The following is a 21,283-nucleotide window of genomic DNA, read 5'->3' as shown; positions in this document are numbered from 1 at the left end:
TAGAGATCTGCTGTTCAAAGAAAAAGTCAAAAATCCCATTTTGTATGCTGCAGTATACTTCAATCAGCTTTTTGGCCAAGGTGCTTAACAGCTGGAGGATAACTGTTTTACTTTGCTGCTTAATGCTGTATTCCTTGCATTTCAAAGGAATCTTCAAATTAACTGTAATATGTATATTCTGATTTACTGTTCATCTAGATGGTTGTAAAAAAAGCATGTAATTAATTATGAGCCTTTGAGCAGTGATAAATTAACTTGAGCAGTGATAAATTGCACCTAGGTGCCATAATATATGTGTGTAAGTTATCAACTGCAGAAATAGAGGCTGCATTTTAGTTATGTGACTCATAATCACATTGAATAGGTAGAAACTTTTCTCTGAAAGATTCTTACACAATATACTGTATTGAAGTTTACCTAACATAAGAGGCAAGAAGGCCGTGACAGTCCTGCTGGGTTTATAACCTGTGGTTTTAGGCTGCTTACTTATTCCAGATTTGTGGTTTAGACCACCAAATCCCTAACCAACTGGTGAATATTTTTGTTTTATTTTTAGCTGCTGGATGTGTATGATGGAGAATTATCAGGGGGAAAGTAATTGCTGTGTAAATAATGTAGAACAAGTACTACTTTTTGAAAATATTTCTGGAAAAGAGTTGCCTGAAACCTTTAATTGTGTTACAATGTACAAAATGTGCCAGGAACTGTAATTGATTCAAAGGGATTCATTTTTATTTTTGTTGCAAAACATATTTCTGAGCATGAACTGTTCTCTTGAAATTCCAGAACCTTCATGTAAAGAATATGTAAACCATTAACATGAAACGGAATAAAATGAAAACTTCTGAAGTACTTTTTATTCATATAAGAAAAAAAGTAAATTTTTAATGTATCATAGGGATGCTATGCATTAGTTACTGTATGTACACAACATTTTCTGGTGTCAGTAAAGATTAGAAACTTATAATACTGAACTGAAATTGAAGGGGCTGATAATGGCACTATACTGTAAGTGGGACATGCACATGGGGAACGAGCTCTGCTTGTACTTCAAGACTTGTCCCTCACTCTCCTCCCCATGTGTGCCCCCTAAACCTGTTATAGGGGTTCCCCGAGCCTTCCAGGGCATGTTTAGGGAGTGCAGGAAGAAACTCCTATTGCATGAGCAGGTCTCATTCCGTGCGCACAGCTTAGTAGAATCCTACCCTGAAATAAGAACGGTCAAAGGTGTAGTTTCATGAATAGCTTGCCATTCATAATGTTCGCATAAACATAACATGCATTTACATTTTACTGTGGTCATGAGTAAACATTTATTCTAAAGTAATTGTGTGAAAATTATTTGACTAAAAGCCTTAAGCGAAATCATGGCTAGCGAAAACTTGGAGATTCGTATTTCTGTACCTTACCACAGTCACTACACATCTTATTTTCATGATAATTTCAATTAGTCATCATTGGTTTTGTCAGGGGGATTCCTTACAGGGACCCTCCCCCAGTCATCCTGACTAGCACTTCGCCCAGTGACAGCACTAGCAGCGGGTCAGGAGGAGGGAATGAGGAATGGAGCAGGGTGAAGAGAGGGCTCTCAGACCCAGCTGGCCAGAGGGGGAAGGACAGCGCAGCGAGGTGCCTGAGCCTCTGCAACGCTCCAGCCGAAGGACGGGAGAAGGAACGTAGCCCCTTCCGGTGCCTGAATTGAGGCGCGCGCCCACACACAGGGCTAAGGGGAGGCTTTGGGGTGCCCAGGCTTTTATGCTGGCCGAAGAGCCGGAAGCAACCGTTGTCGGGTTCTGAATCGGACTAGGCAGTCATGTTTTCCGATATCTCTGCACTGTAAATAATATGCACAATAAAACTCTGAAAGACAGAGCGGACTGGAGCGTCTTTACTCGAGAGTAGCCACAACAATCCCCTGACAGGTTTACTTTGTGCACTACTTTTCCCACAGAAGACTGTGCCCAAAGTATCTTACTTAGAATACACGAGAAGCAAACAAATAATGAAAACAGAAGCAGTTAGTAAAATATAAATGTTGGCATATCAAGACAGTTTACTGTGTCTCATATCAGGACAAGAGTATAGCAACAACATATCAAACATATTAACAAATGCAATAATGCCTTCCATATCAATAACATATTTAAATATTTATGTGAAAGGATGCAGTGTAATCCAACACCCCCACAATATGGATTGCTGGAGGGGGGATGTGTTGAATGGCATGTCGTTGCTTTCTCACAAGCCTTCATTGGTGGCAGGATTGGCACCAGGTGGAGTGGTGGAGGCACCAGCAGTGCCTGTTCAGGTGAAAGCTACAATTTGTGGTTTCCTCAATGGCAGTAGCCAGTAGAAAACCCTGAAATGACACGTTTCAGAGTAGTGGCAGGGCACCAGTGGGTTTAGATCTGCTGGATCCAAAGTCATCGGGATCCCTCAATGGGCTGGGTCCTCAGCACCCTCAGGTACACCAGCCTAGAGCTGGTGTAGCAAAATATGAAGAAAATAAACAAATGTCCTCTAACCTCCTGCTTTTGTTGGTGTGGTCCAGCATGCATTTGAATGTGGTGGTGGGTCCACTGTTTGCCTCAGTCAGGATTGCTCTGTCCATGAACTGATAATAACAATAAGACAACAAAACATAGCAAACCCTAACAAATGTTTGAAAACATGTAAAAATAATGCATTTAAAGCATTATTAACTAACTAGTATCTTGAAGCCCGTTAAATTAACGGGTGCTAGAACATGCAATTCCCCCCGCCCATTCCCCCCTCTCCCCCTCCCTTCTTTTCTCCACCCACACGTGCCGGGACTCTCCTGGGCTGCCACCGTCGCTGCTCCTCTGTCGCTGCTCTGCCTCCTCCTCCTCCGCTGCTGCGGTCCATGCCTAGGCAGGGGAGGGGGGAAGGTAGGGGCAGCCAGGGCCCTCTTTCCTTCCTGCCCTCCCCCTGGGCTCGAGCCTGCTTTTGCGAAGGGTTAGCGGGGAAGAATGAGCAGCATCCCTCCGCTGCCACCGGCTTCTTGCTGAACGCAGCGGAGGCACGGGGTAGCAGAGGAGATGCTTTCCCAACCCACTCAGATGCCACACGCCAGGTGGGGGGAGGGGTTGGGATGCGGCAGTGGGGTGGGGGTGGGGAACGGCGGCGGCGGGAACATGAATGCCCCGGCGGCGGCAGCGGGGAACGCGCGCTCGCGTCTCAATCCCTCACAGTCCCTTCCCCTCTTCCGCTCGCGCCATTAATCGGGAGGCGAGGCGCGGAACGGCAGTTGAGGGAGAGAGAACCGCATTCCGCTCCCCCCCCGGCTCTGTGTGCGTCCAGTCTCTGCGTCCAATCCCTGTGTCCGTGGGGCACATGCTCAGTAGCGCGGAAAACGGGACACACGGAATCTGGATGCAGAGACACAGGGACTTTATTATATAGGATTTTAACTGATAATTCGTTTATTTTTTAAAAAGGATAAAAATAAAGTTTCAAACATAAATGGATGAATACATAGCCTATAAAAATGCAATGCTTATGTCATTGAAGACATCTGTAGAAAATGTAGCTAGAAATTGCCAAGCTGAAGGACAGTCCATTGACTTCAGGATAATGCAGTTTAGGCAGATAAAGGGAAATAGAAGATGTGTGTTAGATATGGAAGCAGTAATGAAGCAAAGTAAAATAGGGTGCTTTAAACAATAGTAGTAAAAAGTGGCACAAAATACTGCCATCACCAGAGAGCCAGTCCACAAGTATGAGAATGGCAGTGGGAGGGAAGATCAGGAGGAACAACTGCTGGAGGAGGCCAGAGGATGCTTCAACTTGGTATCCATGGCCTGACTCATCTACCTCCTTTTGCCTAATGGCAGGGCTGGCCCTGTGTAGATTGAAGTCTTGCTCATTGTGAGCAACGGAATAGAACGGAAAGGTACCTTAAAGTGGCCAGAATGTGAACCTAAGCCAGGGGTCCCCAGACTACGGCCCCCGGGCCGGATGCGGCCCAATTAGCCTCCCAATCCGGCCCGCGACGACCCCCGCCGCCCGCTCTTACGGCGCGCGGCACGGCGGCGATCTTCAAAATCGGCAAAAAGTGCATTTCCGATGCACTTCCGGGTCGGGGGAGGCCCATACGCATGCGCACAAGCGATTTTCGGCGATTTTTTTCCGACCGTGTGCGCACTCCCCCGCCCTCCGGTCCGCTGCGCATGAACTCCCCTGCTCTCCGAAGCCCGGTAAGTCTGGGGACCCCTGACCTAAGCCAATAATAGTTTTAAAAGCCTATGAATGCATGTGAATGTGTTCAGGCTTCACTTGAATGAACCTTCTGTACACCTTCTAATGTCTCAAATAAGTTTTCCTTGGGAACATGATGCTGTTTATGCATATATGTATTATAACGGTGGTTGAGATATGAAAGATAAACACGCAACAAGAGTATGTTTATATGTTCCTATTTTAAAAAATGGTGGATTAATACACATATCTCGGCCATGAGATCTGATGACAGTAGCCCAGCTGTGAGAAGCTAATTCCTTTTTTTTTGTCTTTGCTCTATAGGATGTGACATGTGTGCAGATAATCGTAATGGAGAGTGCCCCATGCATGGCCCTTTGCACTCTTTACGCCGTCTGGTGGGTACTAGTAGTGCCGCTGCTGCTGCCCCTCCACCTGAGATTCCTGAGTGGCTTCGGGATCTGCCCCGGGAAGTGTGTCTGTGCACCAGCACTGTGCCTGGTTTGGCCTATGGCATCTGTGCTGCTCAAAGGATTCAGCAGGGCACCTGGATCGGGCCTTTCCAGGGAGTTCTCCTTCTGCCAGAAAAGGTGCAAGCAGGAGCAACCAGGAATACCCAACACCTCTGGGAAGTAAGTCACAGTTCAAAACATTTTGGTTTTTAATGTCTGATAATGCATTCAATATTTGTTTCATGAGATTTTTATCAAAAGCTCCCGCTATAGCTTTGAATATATAGCAATGCAGGCATATAAATGTTCCTCACATCTTTTCTGTTTGGATATGTCATTAGTAGCAAGAAGCTGCAACTTCCAGTATATATATTTTTAATAAAACAGATTCTTACAGATGTTAAGAAAGATGTACAATAATATTGTTTTTAGTTCTGCAGAACAACTGGAAGTAGGTTTAGTTGAAATTAGTAGGACTCCAAAGCAAACACGATTATAGGGATAACAATCCCTTAAATCTTAAAAGTCATAATTTTTATAGAGTTTTACAAATCATTTTGTTATTAGGCTGTTTTTTTACTATCTCTTCTGACATACCGTAGTGTGAACCATCTGCAGCTAATTCAAAAAGTGAAAAAAGAGTAATTTTTCTATTAGCTTCTGTTTTAGCTGCCAAATGAGGTACTAGTCCTCTGTTGTTCGCTGAAAGAAAAATCAGCTTAGTTCATAAGCCTGTTTTAAATAACAAAGGGTTTTACAGAGCCTTTTTTAAATGTAACATTTCTAGCTTTGTAAACTATAAAGCTGAGAATCAGGCCCACTCTTTCTTCCCCACCTCTCTAATATGCTGATTATGATACTGGATTCCTGGGCTTTTAAAACCACAGTTTCCTGCTTAATGTTGGTTTATTAAGCAGCACAGGATCTTAAACGATGTTTTTATCCTGATTAGTAAACCAACATAAAACCACAGATCCCCTATTACTTTGGAAATGTAGAACCATGGTTCTTGGAAAGCATACACTTAGCACCCTAATCAGTTGACTGGTGCAGAAAGCATGTCTTCAAAGAAAATTGCTGTAACCATTGATCAGCTGATTGGCTGTTACAGCAACTGCCTTTGAACTTTCACCTGTGTCAGACAAACACCTGATGTTGTTATCCCATCTGTTGATTGACAGGTCAGTGATCTGCTCACCTGTTAAGTTGACCCACAAGGATGGGGAAGGATCTGGTGATCCGTCTAAATCGAGTTCCCCACTTCTGCTGTAGCTGATCTGAAAGCTACTCAGGTGCTCACTAAGTGACAGAAAGTGTAGGGCCATGGATTCCCAACTTTGGGCACCCCCCCCCCCCACAGGGGGGCAATTTGATTTTTAAGGAGGCAATTCGAGAATGAGTTATTAACAGTTAAGCCTTTTAGGCTTCCTCCATGTGAATAGGAGTTCACTTTTTGAATAATAAGAATTATATGTCACGGGGGGGGGGGTGGATCAGGATTTTTGAGTTGCTTAGGTGGAGCATGGCCAAAAAAAGGTTGGGAATCACTGGTGTAGGGGGAAAGACCCATGCACAGGGAACACTCCTGATTATAGTTGTCTTCAAACATGTCACATCCTATGAAGTGCTAAATACAGAAGCAAATAGGGAAGCAAATAGGAAGCCATTGTAGCGATTAAGGGATGAGAGCCTCGTGATCTGAATTAAAAGAGTTGAGTTTGTTAAACGGAGAAGGCTGAGGTGTGACAACAAAATTAGAGACACAATTGCAATACTAAAGGCCAGGCAGTTTACCAAGGGGGAGGGGGTATAAGAGGCAGTGGCGAAGGAAGCCGCTCAGGCACCTGGAGTGGCACCCAGGGGCGTGCACCCGGGGGCGGGGCGTCACTATGCAGCGCGCATGTGTGGCATCACCACGCACGACGCATGCGTGCTACGCACATGCATGCTATGCAGTGCCGCTGCCGGCAAACCGCTCCAGTCCCGCATGGGGACAGCACCGAGACCCTCTGCCCACGGCTGCAACTGCGAGCAGAGGACCCCAGCACCATACGCTGCTTGGCTTGGGAGTTGCGGGGGGCGCCGCCGAGTGTCATCCCCTCCACGGTGGTACCCTGGACTAATCGCCCCCATCGCACCCCTTGTTACACCAGTGATAAGAGGAACAGCTGTATTTTCACAATGTGGTATAGAAAGAATCACATGACTTCAAAATGGACTATACATAGCAAAGAAGAGGAGAAAACCAAAGATAAATCCAAAGCTTTGTGCCTGATTTACAAGATGGATTTTGAAGCTGCCAATTAATGTAGAGAGCAAGGGAAGAGAGGAATAATTGGGGGAAATGAAGAGTTTGTTCTTAAGTGTGCTAAGTTTGAGGTGCCAATGTAATAAATATTAGACAGGCAGTTGATGTATTGGATGGAAAGAGAATGTTCTTAGTCAGAGAAATGGAACTAGATACCATCAGCATAAAGCACAAGATTTTTGTGTGTAGAGAGAATAGCAAAGAGCCAAGAATAGGTCCCTGAAGCCCCACAACAGAGAGGAGGAAAGCAGAGGGAAAAGGTGCCCTGGGTTGAAATACTGAATGAGTGATGTTGGAAAAGCAGTAGATGAGAAGAGAATCGTGGACACCAAGGTATAAAGGTAGTTAGCCAGGATAGAATAATTCAAATGCAGCGGAAGGTAGTCAAGCAGGATGAATATCATTTCAGTGCAGTGCAGATGATGGAAGCCAGATTGTAGTGGGTCTAAAGAGGATTTTGAAAAAATACAGGTGAAGCAGTCGGAGTTTGTGGCAGTGGTTTGGAGGCAAATGGTAGGAGTGAAATTCTAGAGTAATGTATATGGAGGGACAGAATAAGTCAAAGGCTATATTTTTAAAATGAGGGTCATTGTTGCAATACAGTACATGTATAAGAGAGCAGAAAATGGCAGCCCAGTTGTATTTATGCTATACAAACTGGTCTGTTAAGATTCTCAGCAAAATCTGTTAAGATTCTCAGAATGAGGATGTTCAACATAATTGGTGCACTAAAGGAGCATCCAGCTTCCTAATCATAGTGCTGTTTATGCACTCTGAAAATGCTGATTCTGAATGGTCCCATAGTAATTTCCAGCATGAATAAAAAACATTGAAGGACCATTGCAAATACAATTAAACACCAGTCCAGATGTGGTGCTCTTTTATTTGCTTTGCTTTGGCAAACATCTGGATTATTGCATTTGATGTATAGTTGGACACTTTGGACATATTTTTTGGCATGCCTGTGTTAGAGCTCCTGCCACACATTCAGTGTTTGCTTTGTATGTAATCCATACAGTTCAATGTACAGCAGTTTGAAGTAAATTAAACACCATTCCATTACCTCACGACATGGCCTGACACCTATGGGTGTTCATTGGGAAATTATACAGTTCTTTATCAATCAGCCAAGTCCTTTTTATAGCTTACCGAAAAGATCATCTCTTTTGAAAGCCAAAAATATGAATCATTTTACTTGTGACTCCTTTAATTTTTCCTTTCGCCATTTTTTTAACCAATGCAGAATTTGCTTGTGTGTTATGAAAATACAATAAACACTGATTTATTTAAAGCAAAAAAATATTGCTGGGTTTAGCAAGTAAACACTGTTCTTTCTAAGACATAAATTGATTCCATCCGAATTCAATAATATTTCTAGAGTTTGTTCATTCCAAGTTAATGAAAACAATTCTTTCCTAACCTTGTTGCAAAGAAAGCAACCCTTTAAAAAAAGAAATTGGGGCTTATTGATGAGAATGAGATAATTTTCTCTTAATGTGTTTTCTAATAAAGAAGTGAAACTGCACTCGCTTCCAACATATATGAAAAGATTATCTCAGTTATTAATGTGTCTTTATTCCCAAGAGAAAAATTAATCTAGTTGCGTAAGGTTTCCACTTTCTGTTTAACATCAAATTGTAATAAGACTAGACTTAAGGAATGCATAGAGGCCACACTTTAAATTCCATTGGAATATAATGCAGACATTTTAAAAGCTTGAATGTTCTTGTTACTGAAGTTTTTCAGACTTTAAGGTTTTAGTAAAATAAAGATCTGGAAAGCTGTGAACGGCAATTTACCCCCCCCCCAAACATTGAGGTAGGGAATTGTAATTGTTTAGAGCACAGAGATGAAAACGTTTGCTGAAGTTCCATTGACAGGTCTATGGAAGCATAAGATTCTATTGACTCTCAATTTTTATGGTCATAAATTGTTCACCTAAGTCTTTGTGCACCAGAAATGAGTTAACGCTTTCCCTCTCTGTGAGATATTTAAGAATCTCTTGTAATGTGTGGCATTTTATTAGATTGCAAGTTTGCAATCAAGGTCTATGTTATATTTAGTCTTTGAACAGCTCCCAGGAAACTTGTTATAGTAATAGTAGTTTTAATAATTAATAATTTAGTAATTAATAATTTAGTAATAATTTAGTAATTATAACAACATCAGCAACAATTCAGAATGTTGGAAGTGTTTATTTTCCAGTACAGTATGTTCTTTAAAAAGATTATATAGTATGTTTTGTCACCTAAAAAAAGTAAAGATGCCTTTACATGGCTGTCTAGATTTTATAGCTTGGATCCACAGATAACTTGACTTGCGTGAAAGTACACCTCCGCTTGTGTAAGGCAGTGTTTCTCAACCACTGTTCCGTGGCACACTAGTGTGCCGCGAGACGCTGGCTGGTGTGCCGCGACTTGCGGCGACGAGAAGGGCGATTTGCATTGTCACGTGCCTGGCGGCCGCCAATAAACACCACTGACCAGCCGGAAAGCAATATTTCTCCTCCTCTTTCCCAAAGCTCAGTGCAAATGAGCCTGGCGGCCGCCAATTCACAGCACTAACCCGCCGGAAAGCAATATTTGGCAAGTGTTTCTTACAGTCATAATTATAATATAGGGCGGCACAGAGTTAAATTTTTTAACTTTTTTAATGGTGGTGTGCCTCGTGATTTTTTTCACGGAACAAGTGTGCCGTGGCCCAAAAAAGGTTGAGAAACACTGGTGTAAGGAAGCTTCACTGAATTATCCCAGTTTCTTAGTTGCACTTCATTCCCATGTGTCCCATTAAATGTAAGGATCCTTTAACTCTCAGGAGGTGGGTGGGGCAGCCAGGAAAGCTCTGCTGTGTGAGTAGAGTTCCGCTTGTCTGTCTCTGGGTCCAACCGAATGGAAATTAAATCAATGGAATTGTGTTTAAGATCTTAACCTGGCACTTGGAATCTAAAATTCAGAGGGAGCGCTCGTTATTTCTGAGATGATTAGTTGTGCTTAATCCCTACTGAAATCCGTGAAGCTAGTTTTCACAACTAACAAATCTTTTCAATTTCAAAGGCACTTAAATACTATTAAAGGCAGACCCTTGTAGTCCCATCCAACTATGGGGGGGAAAGAGACACAGAGGACATTTAAAGCATATTAGTAGTAGCATGAACACAAATTTGTGTTCTCATTATCTCCACTACACTTAAAATATATGCATATTTTATTTTTTATGTATTACATTAATTTCCTACCTTTCTCTTTCTCCCTATGTTATCCTCACACCAACCCGGTGGGGTAGGTTGGGCTGAGAGACTATGACAGGCCCAGGGTCGCCCACTTAGCTTCATGGCTGAGCAGCTTTTTCATCTACATTCTATACATGTGAATATTAAGAAAAGGTGCCTTATTTTGATCAGGGTGCATCTCTCACTTATTGAGTGAAAGCAGTTGAATACAATAGAAATAAAATCAGCTGAGGCAGGGGTCATAAAAATACATTTAAATCCTAGGGAGCCTACACGTTTGACTGTACTGTATGGTCATACCTCGTGTTGCGTCCACTGCGGGTTGCATTCTTTCGTGTTGCGAATGCGGCGGATCCGGAAATTTACTTCTGGGTTCCGCCGCATGCACAGAAGCGTGCTTGTATTCTGCGTGCTTCGCGCAAGCTTCGCTCAGATTGCAGACTTTTTTGGGTGCGAACGGCACCCCGGAACGGATTGGGTCTGCAACCCGAGGTACCACTGTAATTAAATTGGCCAAGGGTCCATTTACACGAAACATTTTCAATCTGCTTACTGTATAGGAAATTTGAGGGTACATTTCTCATGGATACAAAAAAGAGCTGCAATCTTTACCTTTACCCCCTAGTAAGGAGCAAGTTCCAGGTGTACTGATAGATTTGCCTCAAGATTCCCTAAGCTACATTTAAGTCTAGGTTTTTTATGCAGGAAAGCACAAGGGGATAAAATTATGTGCAAACCATAGCTTTATTAAGATGAAAATTATGTTTCTCAGCAATCCATCATCTAGAATTCTAGACTGCTTGTCAGCTCTGTTTCAAATATGTCATGTTCATGAAATTCAAATAATTTTGCCCTGAAAATAAACCTTAGTAATGTTATCATTACATTTCTCAATATGGAGAGTAAAAGAGCTATACTTTATGCCTAATATAGTGGGAAAATATAGTCTTACATGAGACTCCTCTTTTATTACATTTTTTAAAAAAAATGTCTGAGTATTTTGGACTTTTATGTAGATTGTAAAACTGATTCTGCTAGAAACATTTCTGTTCTCTAAGCTGTTGGGAAATTAGTTAGAGTTGGGATGCAAATTTGGTTCAATCTATAGTCTAACACTGTCTACTCAGAAGTACGTCTCACTGAATTCAGCGGGGTTTATTCCCAAAAAATGCATATGATTTCAGCTAAAGTACCATTTCCGTTTCAACATCTCTGCAGGAAAGTAAGTAGTATAGAAGTAATTTTTTGTAATGCAGTTTGCTCCACAACCATTTTAGGGATGGTTGGAATTCTGTTGACCAGATACCATGAGTATTTTAGTTCTCTTGCTTATCTGCAACAAATGAACCCTATCTTATTAATAGTGCAATTTTATGCACATTTACTCAGAAGTAACTCTTACTGGCTTGGATCCTAAGTTGTTGCTTGGTTCATGTAAAGGAGGATGTGATTTTTACCAACAACCCTCCATTGTCAGTCCTGCGTCCCATATTCCACATCAATTTTCATTGATCTGTATCACTAAGAAGCAGATTTTTAGGGGCAGAAGGGACTGCAAAGGGGAGGGGGAAGGTCCTGCTCCATCTATGTAAAACAGTTCAATCTGTGTAGGGAAAGCTAGACTGCAAGGCAATGTGTTGAATGGGACTTGCAGTTCCCAAGTAAGCATGTAAAGGATTGCCTGCTTCACTTGTTTGTGTATGTTTGTTGTTAGGCTAGTATGCAGTTTGAAGGTCCTAGTCCAGAAATATACATGTTTCCATGATCAGTGCATTGCTTTGTGCATACACTTGCGCACACCCAGTTACTTAAAAGATGCTTGACACTGTCAACTGTACCAACAATGGTCACTCATTTCAGAGGAATGGGCCTGCCCCACTCCTGTTACCAGAGATCAGCTTTGATAAAGTTTACTACACCAGCCATATGCTCAATACTCCATGTGCAAGGTCCAGTCCAGTTTGCTGCAACATATGGACCACATTTGTTTGGATAAAATGTGTGTATAAGAGAGTTCGATTTAATTAAGCTTAATGTTGAATTTAAAGGGAAAAAACATTGATACTTAAATTTATATTTGTGTTTTCAGATATTAATGTGATTTAAAACCTAAGGTATTTTATTTGAAATAAGTAAAGTTATTTTCAGAGACAACGCACTGCCTCTGTATCTGAAAGAGACAGTACTAATTTATATTCACTTTATTTTTACTTCAGTTGGCTTAGGTGCACTCTTCTAACAGTTGAAATATATAACACAACAGTGGATCCCTTTGTTTTCTTTCTAACAAATGGGTGATCTTGCATCAGTCATGTAAACAGAAGCAAGATTGAGTCTCCCTAAAATCTATTTCCAAAATAAATAATTTACTTCTCCATTGAAATCCCATTTTCGAACAAGCATGTTTTACTTACATGGGTACTGCAGTGCTAATATACGATTCTGTATGTTATATAGGTGAACGGTCATCCCAGAACTATAACCAGTATTTCAGCAGCCCATGACTCCTCTCATTTATTTACGATTCTCCTTTTGACATATCTCTTTTAAAGCCTTGAAACAATGTTGTTCTGCAATATATTATTGCTCATAAATATGAGTCTTGATACTGAATAAAACCTGGCTTCAAAAGCTTAGAATTATTCCCCACCCCCAAATACTACATTGAATTATTTTGATTTCATCTGAAAGACTAAAGGCGGCACTTTAATAAGATGTATTAATGCCTAAAATAGAGTGCACATCTGATGTCAGTATGCTATTGATGCGATATGCTGATAAAAACCTGATTATTGTGCTGAAATGCCATATAAAACCTGCCATGCTGAAAACATTTCAGAGAGTTTCCTTGCTCCTTCATTATCCACTTTTACATCGTGGGATTTTATGGCCTGCAGATATTCCTTGCGTGGTGAATTTGAATGTACTGTATATGCTCTTGAAGAACAACTTGCACACGCGCACACAGAGAAATATAGTCCAATATTTGCTTTGCTTCTAAGCCAATGCCATCTCCCATCCCCCCACCCCATAAGTTACAGAATTCCATTATCCAAATTGTTACACATGTGTGACAGAGGTTGACCTTTAGTCATGTCAATCCTTTTTGTGTAGGCCTCAGGCTCCAGCTTAATAGCTCAAAGCCTGATTTACTCACTGTAATAGGGGCAGAAGGTCGAGCAATTGTCAGCCTGCCTCCTCATACCCTTCTCAGAGCCTGGTTGAAGGCTGTTAACACAAAGCTTTTCAAAGTGAATTTACAACCACCACCACTGACAGAGGCCAATCAGTACACCATAAATGTCAGGTTAGTGAGATTGAGCAGTAAGTAAAGTACTGACAGCCCACCATTGGCTGAAATCAATTGCTTAAGATTTAACTGAGAATAGCAATCTACGTATAACCATGTCTAAATATGTAGTGAGAGTTCCATAGCAGATTTACGTATTGGCAATACAAATCTGCTGTAACCTACTTTAAAGTATTTCTCTTATTTCAAGGGAAATCTTCTCATTCCATGGTATTGCAGCTTTGCAGAACATAAAATGTGGGTGCCAGAATAGATCAGATCCATAGGACAAATGCCATAGTGTAGCTCCACGGTGCCTCTTAGATTTTTGCATTTTTATCAAGAAACCCTGTTTACTGCACTGAGCTTTTATAATAGCACCATCACCTGTTTGTGATGGGGAAACAGTTCATAGCTTGGCTGTTATATTTCCTCCCTGTACTTCTTCCACTTTTTCTTCTCCTCCTAATTTAGTACATAGCTGAAGAAGGGTGAAGGAAAACAGATACAGCACTGCCAGAGAAAATATATGATGGTTTTTTATCTTGCATCAGTAAAGCTTAATAATTTTCATCTATTAAGTGATACACTCAAAGCCTGTAATTTGATTCACTGATTTGGTCTAAGCTTCATTTGGAAGGAAACTGTGACTCTTCATCCTGCTATTCTGTAATGGAAGACTATCATGAAAGTCGAAAGTCACTAGTGAGTGATTACATTCTGAGGGTTTGAATATCCATGAGATGTAGTAACTAACAAGACTGAATGTTTTTATCATTTTGTGCAATGACAGCTTGGACAACAATTCATTTAGCTTTGATGGCATCAGCATTAAAATGTAAGAATCCATTAAAATGCTGTATGCAAGGATTTATAAATTAGGCAATTTCCTTGATTATTGCAACCATTTACAAAATTGATTGTCCCAGTGTGGCATAGGCAGATTCCAACAATGATCATTGACAAGAGGCATGTACTTGAATATCTATATTCATTGTTCACTAAAATAGGATGCCTCTCTACTATTGCACTTCTCTCCATCACAAGGTCAATCATGCTCTGAAATAAGTCTCTTAATGTAAGAGATCACACATCTTTAAAGAAGGCTCACATGCTATTTATAGACTAGTCAAGATAGCTAGAAAGCTTTTTTTCTTTCACCCTTAATTTGCTTGCTTACAGTCTTAGACATTCGATACCATCTGTACTGAATATTCTCTTTACAGCCTGTTATTGAGAGGTAAATAATTTTTGTAAATTGCAGTAGTAAATATTTATTTGATTAAAGATATAAAAGTCAATAAAGTGTTTTATTTGTTTCTTCTTAAAGTTCTAATTAACCAATAGATATACTGTATGGTAACTTGATCTCAGTCAATTTTTTCCAAGAAGACATAATAAGGATATTATGTCACAAAGTGAGTATGTTCATGAGTTAAGTTCCCTATTTTAGAACCAGTAAAATAAATCTTCTAACTACATAGGCATTAACCACAAAACCACAATTTTCCTTCAAATATGAAAAAGCAGATGTGTGCATAATAATATTTTTTGGGAAAAAACAGTTTTAAAATATCAAACAAAGTCAGGTTTTTTTCCAGACACATGTGGCAGGCAGTAAATGAATATGAGCCAGACTCCATTCACCTTATGGTCATGATATGGACCACTGTTGCAGCTGTGGTTTACGCAAAATTCTTGTACAGGATGGTGCTACGATCTGGAATGGGCGCTTACCCAGTCTCCAGGTGAGCATCAGTTGTGGCCTGTTGTGGCAGTCCCTGGGCTCCACAGAGCAGGAGGCCTTCCCATCGTGAGACCAGCATTTGGGGAATCCCCCCAGCTGGCCACAAGGGAGGGTAGGATAGCCCACTATCTGCTTGATTGCAAACTGGCTTATTAAGTGGCTAGAGGGCCCAGCTATAAAAGGACAGCTGCACCCAAACTAATAACAGGTCAGGGTGAAATGGTTCATCACCCCTATCTCAAACCGGTACGATCACAAGGTGCCCCATTAGAGGGATCTAGTGGGAAGACTCTTTCCAGAAGCCAAGTGTGAGGGCCGACGGGCCATAGAATTTCTGGCAGTGGCTTCAGGGGGCCACCGAGGCAGACCTGTGTCTTGAGGAGGTCCCCTAATCCCTTGAGATGTTCCTGAACTCCTGACTCCCATTGTGCCGGACCATTGTCCCTGCTTTGCTGTGGCTGATGGGAGTTGTAGTCAATTAACATTGGAAGGGTCACAGGTTCCCCACTCTTGATCTAGAGAGATATCCTTTCAGAATATGGAGATGAATTTTTCTGCACTGCTTGAGCTACCTTAGCCTGTTCTTTTAACACTTCTCATATGCTTAATTTTCAATATCTGTGACTTCTTGGTGAAATTGGTAGAGCATTGAGATTTAGTACTCTATCTTTTTACAAGTTTCACATTGCTTAATCAATGCATTGCTCTTGAAAACACTGTATCTAAGGAGGCTTAAATATATTGCAAAAAATGTTTCACTAAAGTTTGTGGATACAAATAGTGTATTTCCAAGGAAACACGTTATTTTGCCCAAATTTTACTTTTAAACATCCCCCTTCTCTCCCTGATGCTGATGAAATATTTAACAAATGTCATGACAGCACAAAACATAAGGCCTCAATTTTTTAAAAAAGTTCATCATTTTAGCAGTTAATTCAATTTGAATTAAGTCACCTTCAGAAGAATGACTCATGCAGGTATTATCAAATTTGTATTTTAAAGAATGATGGATGAGAGCTAATTCTCTAAACATGGTTTTGATAATGTTGAAAAGTTTTCATAACAGGAAGGTTGTTTTATATCTTGGCCACATCTTGTGTTCATCTCTAACAAACCAGGTTCAGAATAGCAGATGATATTTAATTAGCCACTTAGAATGTTTGCTAAGATATTGTGCCCTCTAAAGTGATTTTTTTTAAAGATGGAAATGCATATAAAATGCTCCACCTATGTGTAAATGGTAATTAAAAATTACTGCACAATAAAGAAGACTAATTTGTATTTCAGCTCCTTTTTTTGAAAACAGAAATGGTATACAAAAGAGGCAATTCTGATCTGAGTACATAACTTCTGATCTAAGAAGTTCCACTTAGTTGTCTCAGTCCTGAATATTTCATACAGGTGAAGCTCCTGTGTTCACATGGAATAACCCCATCAGATTTTAATGGAGAAACCAATTCCAGGTTTACATTCTTTAGGGAGGTCATGCACAGAAGTCTGTGACTGGTGTTTAGAATCAGGCTGTGAAGCTGCAAGCTTCTGGAAGCCTAAAAACTCTATGTGTGCTTTTCTACCCGTGACTCTCTTTCTGTAAGCGCCATCCACATGAGTGTCACAAAAAGATATACACTGTCTGTGAGGGACAGGGGATACCGGGAAGTCCCTCCCCTCTTAATTTCCAGCCAATCCCCAAGCGCTGGGGAGAGCAGGGAGAGCTCTGCCTCCAGCGGAGAATCAGGAAGTGGTGCCCGAGGCTCAGGCAAGGTTGCGGAGCCACTGACCCAGGTGGGACAGGAAAGGGGGAGCCCGGGGGGGAAGGCCAATTCCCCCGACGCCGGAATTGCGCAGAAAACGTAGGGGGAAGAGGATGGGTCTCCCAAAGCTTCTTTGCTGGAAGAAAACGCGCCAATCTCCATTCGGAGGTTCTGACACCTGACCGAAAGCATGTATATAGATCGCTCTGAGCACTGTAAATAATCAGCACTTAATAAAAGTCTAAAAGGACTATGCTGCGAGGAGTCGTTACTCTAGAGTAGCCGCATCAGCGCCTCTGACACTGTCATATCAGATAGAAATTGAGTAACTTACCGTAAGTTCTGTTATCAGATAAGGGTTGACACTATTGCTCTCTTGCTTTCCAGTCTTAAATGTATTGCCCAAACCTGATCCAGAGATATTGTGTGTTTTTCTGAATATATGGTCCTGTAGTATGGTATGTATGCTTCTGTGGCTTTCATGTACCTTGTTCAGTCTAAGAGCAATTCCATGTGCACATTCTTCCTCCATTAGAGTGAATGGAGAAGCTGTTGTGACCAAAGGAGCTATCCTAAAGTTTGTCCTACTCCTCTTCATATGAATCATTTGCAGACCATGGAGATAATTACATTTGGGATGGAGATTTCATGTTGCAGTTTGTTGAATATATTTGAGCATAGATTGTTCCTGCCATTAAACTTGATCTTTTTTTAACACAAAGTTTAGGGGTAGAACTTTTTTTAACTGGGATTTATTGGCATACATAATGCACCCCAAACACATTGCTCACCAATATAGAGTCCCCCTCCCCTGTTCTTCAGTCTTTCTATTTCCATTTCCTGAAACTTGGGAACAGTTCAGTTGAAACCAATGAGATTTGCTTCAAATAACATAGTAGAGACTTGGGGAATTTTAATGATCCTCTCTTAATTTTTGTTTTCCATTTTGTACCTCTTTATTTTCCAACCATTGCTTTTAAAGCAAGCAATTATGCCCCCATTATTATGTTAATTCTACTGTTGTAGCTGTAAATTGGGTTGCAATTTAGTACCGTAGTTTGAGTGGTACTAGGAATAGTTGACTTCTTTAACATTTGCACACGCAGTCATAAAAGTGTCTGCTTCTTCTTCACCCATGCAGGTATGGCTATAAGACTAATTATGGCACCAGGCCAGGTGGAATTACATTTGCTGCATGGCAGATCCACCAAAGTCAGTGGGAGTTTTAGTATACAGCAGGTGATTGACTTGTTCAATAACCATAAGAGAGTTCATGGTTATCCAATACGCAACACAGTTTTGTATTTTGTCCAATAGATGGCAGTGACCCGTGTGCACATATGCCTGAACTCACTCACATATGGTCAAGTTGCCATTTAAATTTGATAAATCCATATGATTAATGAATGTTGGAAATTGGATACTGTGTCAAGAAATTGATTCCCAAAGTCCTAGTAACCACACTGTTTAAAACAATCAATGGCAGTACCAGCTTCTGATCAATAGGATTATCTTTCTCCGCTGCACATGAAAGATATAAATAGTATATGGATATGGCCTGATCTTATATAGAACCAGTGCCCCTTTCCCTGTGCTGAGCCTTTAGCTATTTCCATTGACTTCTGCTAGGCACTTCATAGTAACTTACATACATTGTGCAGTCCTTAAGATGTAGATATTAATTCAGATTCTCTCAGAGCCTTATATTGCCACTGAAAAGCAGAAGTGCATTCCATTGAACAGTGCATCTATTGGGAAACAATAAAACCAAAAACTCTGCAAGGTCTGCATAGGCTGCCATTCTGTATCCACTTCCCTGTGAGTAAGCACCATTGAATTCACTGGGTCTTACTTCTGAGTAGGCATGTATAGGCTTGTGCTGTTAAGTGGGGAAGGGCCATGGCTCAGAGGCAGAACATCTACTTTGCATGCAGAAGACTCCAGGTTCAATGTCCAAATAGGGCTGAGAGAGACGCCTGCCTAAAATCTGGGGAAACTGCTGCCCGTCAGAGTCAGCCATACTGAGCTAGGTGGCCTGTCAGCTATGCAAGAGCACATTCATCAACTGTGCCATCTCCGCTGCACCTCCAGCTCTTGCGAGCCAGAGGAACAGAAGGACTTGGTTGACCAGGTGTTCCCCATTTTCGGGTACCTGGCACACGCAAATGTGGTGTTGCCTGTTAATTTTTTGTGTGATTTTCTAAGACTTTATTCAAAAGATAACATGCCCATCCACACATTTATGTTGCATTTGACACTAGTAATTTACAGCAGCTAATTAGGAAAAATACTATTTTGTTCTTAGTTCCTTCAAAACAGAGGCAACATATTTTGATATGTGAACAACTCACTGTATTATGTACAAATCTGAATAATGTCTCACTTGTGGTTTACTTGGCAGAGCACTGAGAAAGGAAGACAAGACTTGGAAGCCTGTTTTGGCTTCAGTTTTGTTTTGACTTAACTGTGTCAGTTTCCCAGTATCCTAATTGTATTTTACTGAGACGGAGCTTACAGTTTTATGAAGAGCTTTACTGTAGGGTAGTAATCATAATAAAAAAAATGACTTGATTACATTTCTTGAAGTTTGGTGTTGACTGTTTTTTGTTGATCATGCTTTAAGAACAATTAACACATTGGAATGTCACTATCGCTTTTGATAATTGAAAGCTCACTTTTGATCACAATTTAAATGAAAAATGTGAAATACTTTAGAATGTGGAATCAGTTAGAGTATAGCAAAAATTATTTTATAAACAAGTCTGGGCAGATCTTTCTTATCCAATCTTCAGGTATTTGTAGCTCTGTAATAGAATTCACAGCATGTATCTTAACAATCTGGATAAAATTTTAGCATTAACTAGAATTTATTTATTTATCCACTTAAGAATTCTATCTTGCTCTAATTGCCTCCTTATGGTAAAGAACATGTAATTTGATTTCGTTTTATCACATTATTTTAAAGACTAGTTGATGCAATAATATATAACATTCCACCACTCCATGTCTCGTTATATGTAAATAACATTCTAATCTCATCAAACTTTAAAACAGGGAATAGTATATAAATAATGGTAGAGTTGTAAATTTAAATGTGTGTACCTCTCTTAATAGCCTAGAGATAAGATAGTTCTGCAGCTATCTGGTAAAGGGATTACTCCTTAGTTTAAGTGATAAAGGTCCATGATTTTGGGATCAGTCTCTATGGATAATACATATGTACCCTTTAGAACATATTTAAGTTGTGTTACATCAAAATAATAGAGGAATTCTGGGAACCATAAGTCAATATGGCAAAGTTGATGTGTATTAAAATCAATAATATTGCAATTAAAATGTTAAAAAGCAAATTCTCCAAAACTCTACCAGTGCAACCCAAATGGTAACAAATCACCTTGAAGAAATTTTGAGGGGTGGATCTTGTATTTCTGTACCTACAAATTCCTTTATGTAACATCACATTTGGATTGGTGGGGGGGATAAATTAATTGATCAGTTCGAGTCCAAAGATTTCTACCTAGAATTAAGTTCCCTGTTAATGTTGTGTGTAAATACATATTTGGCTAGTAATAGTTGACCCTTGGTACCAGTATCAGAATAAAAAATTGCAATGCATTTTTAGAGCAGTAGTAAATTGTTCTTTTTATTACTATATTTCCATTGAAATAACAGTGTGAATGAACTGTGCAGCTATTATTCAGCAGCTGCCACAGCTGTCACTTTGGTGAACCACTTGATAAATTGGATCCTGATATTTACAAAATCTATTAAAATATGACCCATCATGTGTTTGTTTATATGTTGACAAGATGATGTACACACTGCAGGTCAAGGGTGAGGTGAATTGTTATGGTGTACTTGTCAAGGCAGCTTTTAAAATAAAGAGCATTTAAATAATTTGTGGAGAATAGCAGCTCAGAAAACAGTTGAATGGCAACCTACTGAATACTTATTTAGAAAACAAAACACCTCTGTGGATCTGACACAAAAACCTGTGATAGTTATCAATCAAAATACTTCTATAATATGTTTGGCAATTGGCATTTCAGATAGAGAAAATAAACAGCAATATTAAACAGAAGGTTATTGATTTAACTACTTGGGTGGTTTCCCCAGGACCACAAATAACTTTCCATTCTGCCTGGTCACTTGCATACCTTCCCTTATCTTTCTTTCTCCAAACCTTTATTAGGCATTACAGATATAGACCATCTTAAAACATCCGTATACAAAAAGTTTAAAACATATACAAAGAAACAGCCATATAAGATATATAGTAGCAGAAA

General features: G+C 40.4%; 1 protein-coding gene across 3 annotated transcripts in view; it reads left to right on the top strand.

Annotated features, from left to right (window-relative positions):
• Positions 1 to 21,283, top strand: part of PRDM6 (PR/SET domain 6) — a 99,268-nt gene that overhangs the window by 18,789 nt on the left and 59,196 nt on the right. For all 3 annotated transcript variants that reach the window (XM_060280135.1, XM_035099522.2, XM_035099523.2), the window contains exon 3: positions 4,543 to 4,850. In XM_060280135.1, the coding sequence (XP_060136118.1) occupies positions 4,543 to 4,850 (308 nt within the window). The remainder of the gene's footprint in view (positions 1 to 4,542; positions 4,851 to 21,283) is intronic.

This window comes from Zootoca vivipara, chromosome 11 (genome assembly GCF_963506605.1).
Source record: "Zootoca vivipara chromosome 11, rZooViv1.1, whole genome shotgun sequence".
Lineage (NCBI taxonomy): Eukaryota > Metazoa > Chordata > Lepidosauria > Squamata > Lacertidae > Zootoca > Zootoca vivipara.
This window is presented reverse-complemented; position numbering and strand designations above follow the sequence as displayed.